Source organism: Halyomorpha halys, unplaced genomic scaffold (genome assembly GCF_000696795.3).
Source record: "Halyomorpha halys isolate HHAL.00 unplaced genomic scaffold, Hhal_1.1 Scaffold1786.1, whole genome shotgun sequence".
Lineage (NCBI taxonomy): Eukaryota > Metazoa > Arthropoda > Insecta > Hemiptera > Pentatomidae > Halyomorpha > Halyomorpha halys.
This window is the reverse complement of record NW_027116757.1, coordinates 32,263-34,419: the sequence shown is the minus strand read 5'-3', so window position 1 is coordinate 34,419 and position 2,157 is coordinate 32,263. Positions and strand designations below refer to the sequence as shown.

Below are 2,157 nucleotides of genomic sequence, written 5' to 3'. Positions count from 1 at the left end.
TATCCAACTTTAACCAAAGCCAAATTAAAAGAATTCTCAGAAATTGTCGCATTCCTCCAGCAAATCTTCAGGTTGAAATGCATATTTATCTTCAACAGAAAGAATTGGTATCTTTCTGTAAAGAAAACAATGTGACTGTTTGTGCCTATGCACCAATGGGTTCTCCTAAACTGCTGTCAATCATGAAACTTAGAGGACTTCCTACTGAAGGGTATCTTGTTTTAATCTTTTTTGAGTATTTTTGTATTATTTATCTTTATTTTTAACACAATATTTTGTATTTTTGTTACCTGACTTTAACCACTAGGTTTTTTTTTTTCTTTTAAACATTGCTAACCTCTGATTTAATTTTTTTTAACAAGAAGATACACATCAATTCAGGATAACTTTTATGAATAATGCAGTGTTATTTTCACTTTAAAATATGTTTTAATTTAATTGTAATATTTTTTTATTTTCATTTCTAAAAGAATTTAACCCAGCCTTATAATTATCTGGTAGTTGACCGCGACTTTGAAAAAATCACCTCCTTGCATAACCATTATTCTAAAGACTGAAGACTGAATTCTTACTAAGTACTGAACCCAGGAATCTTCATGGATCAAAGTGGTTCACATTATTTTTAATAGATGTAAAATATTACTACAATGTACATATGTTTGTTTAAACATATTGAGACCTATCAAACCAAATAATTATTAGATATTAAACCCAACATAAAATATTTTTATTTTTTTAGGGTACGAATTTTACGTCCAATGGAAGATCCTGTAATCAATGAAATTGCTAAGAAGTACAAGAAGCAACCCTCCCATATTCTATTGAGGTACCTGATGGAATATGGTGTGGCAGTTATTCCAAAAAGCACGAATCCTTCAAGAATTAAATTAAATATTGATGTAAGCAACCTTATATGAATGATAGCAGCATTCCTTCTTAATATTGTAATTTATAATATTATAAATTGTATAGTAAAAATCATTTTTTTTTTTAAAAAGGTATTTGACTTTGAATTGACGAAGGAAGACTTTGAAAGGATAAGTGCCTTAGACCGTGGCGAGGAGGGAAGAATGTTTGGTGGACGTGGAAATAAAGGATTTGTCAATCTAATGGAAAGTCACCCTGAATACCCATTTTCAAAATAAAATAAATTATTAAAAAAAAAACCTTTATCACTAGATTAAAATTATTTACCTTAAAGTACATTTCAAGTGATTAAGGGTAGAAACACTTGGAATAACTATTATTTCATACTTCTTCTAATGATTTACATGTACTGAATAACAGTTAACTGTAAATATAACTTGTAATTATTATTAATATCAAACATACTCATCCATTTACAGTAATAGGTTAATCTTTCTAAACACAATTTCAGTGTTTGTTTTTTTTAATAAAACAATTGTTAATTTTAGTAACGTTTAATAAAACGTTAGTTTAATGTTCTTAATTAGGAGAAAATCAAAACCATATTAGCAATCAAAGGAAGAAAATATTTATTATTGTTTAAGACATGAAAATTCAATATTCACATTTTTATTCATAAATTTGTAAAATACAGTTAAAAAAATTATACTCATTTTACCTAAAGATAAATTACAAAATAATAAAAGAAAAATGAACTAGTTGAGGTCAAAATCACTCAATTGTAAATAAGCTATTTATTATGAGCCAATGTTTCATCGCATTTTGTAGGGCTTCCAAAATCAAGGAAAACGAAAAAATGAGTGAAAAGATTAAAGAACACCAATCAAAGGTCTTATAAAATTACAAACTAGTTTGAATATAATAATGTTTTTTTTTTGGGTCTAGGATGAAATGAAACTTTAATTGCATAATATAAATAAGTATGAAGGCTATCTTACCATATGAAGGTTTTCTTATACATTTAAACTACATTACAATGATGATAATGAAACCTAATCTTTGAGCAATATTTTATACCATTTGTTACAATTAAATTGTAAACAAAGCTATCATGTACACAAAAACCCTAATTTACAAATATGTAGAATAAAATTGTACTTCAATGGTTTTATAACATTTATGTATGATTTTTTGAATTTCGACTAGGTTACTTTGACTATAAAAATATGATTCAATGAAAATACACTCTGTAAGGTCTCCTAAGGCGAAATAAACAAGTTTTGCAAAATG

The 2,157-nt window shown here is 26.7% G+C and overlaps 1 protein-coding gene across 1 annotated transcript in view; it reads left to right on the top strand.

The window, feature by feature from the left end:
- LOC106690638 (1,5-anhydro-D-fructose reductase) overlaps positions 1 to 2,157 on the top strand; it is a 21,991-nt gene extending 19,834 nt beyond the window's left edge. The window contains exons 5-7 of the mRNA XM_067053469.1: positions 9 to 211; positions 740 to 899; positions 999 to 2,157. Coding sequence (XP_066909570.1) covers positions 9 to 211; positions 740 to 899; positions 999 to 1,145 — 510 coding nt within the window. The 3' untranslated portion in view covers positions 1,146 to 2,157. The remainder of the gene's footprint in view (positions 1 to 8; positions 212 to 739; positions 900 to 998) is intronic.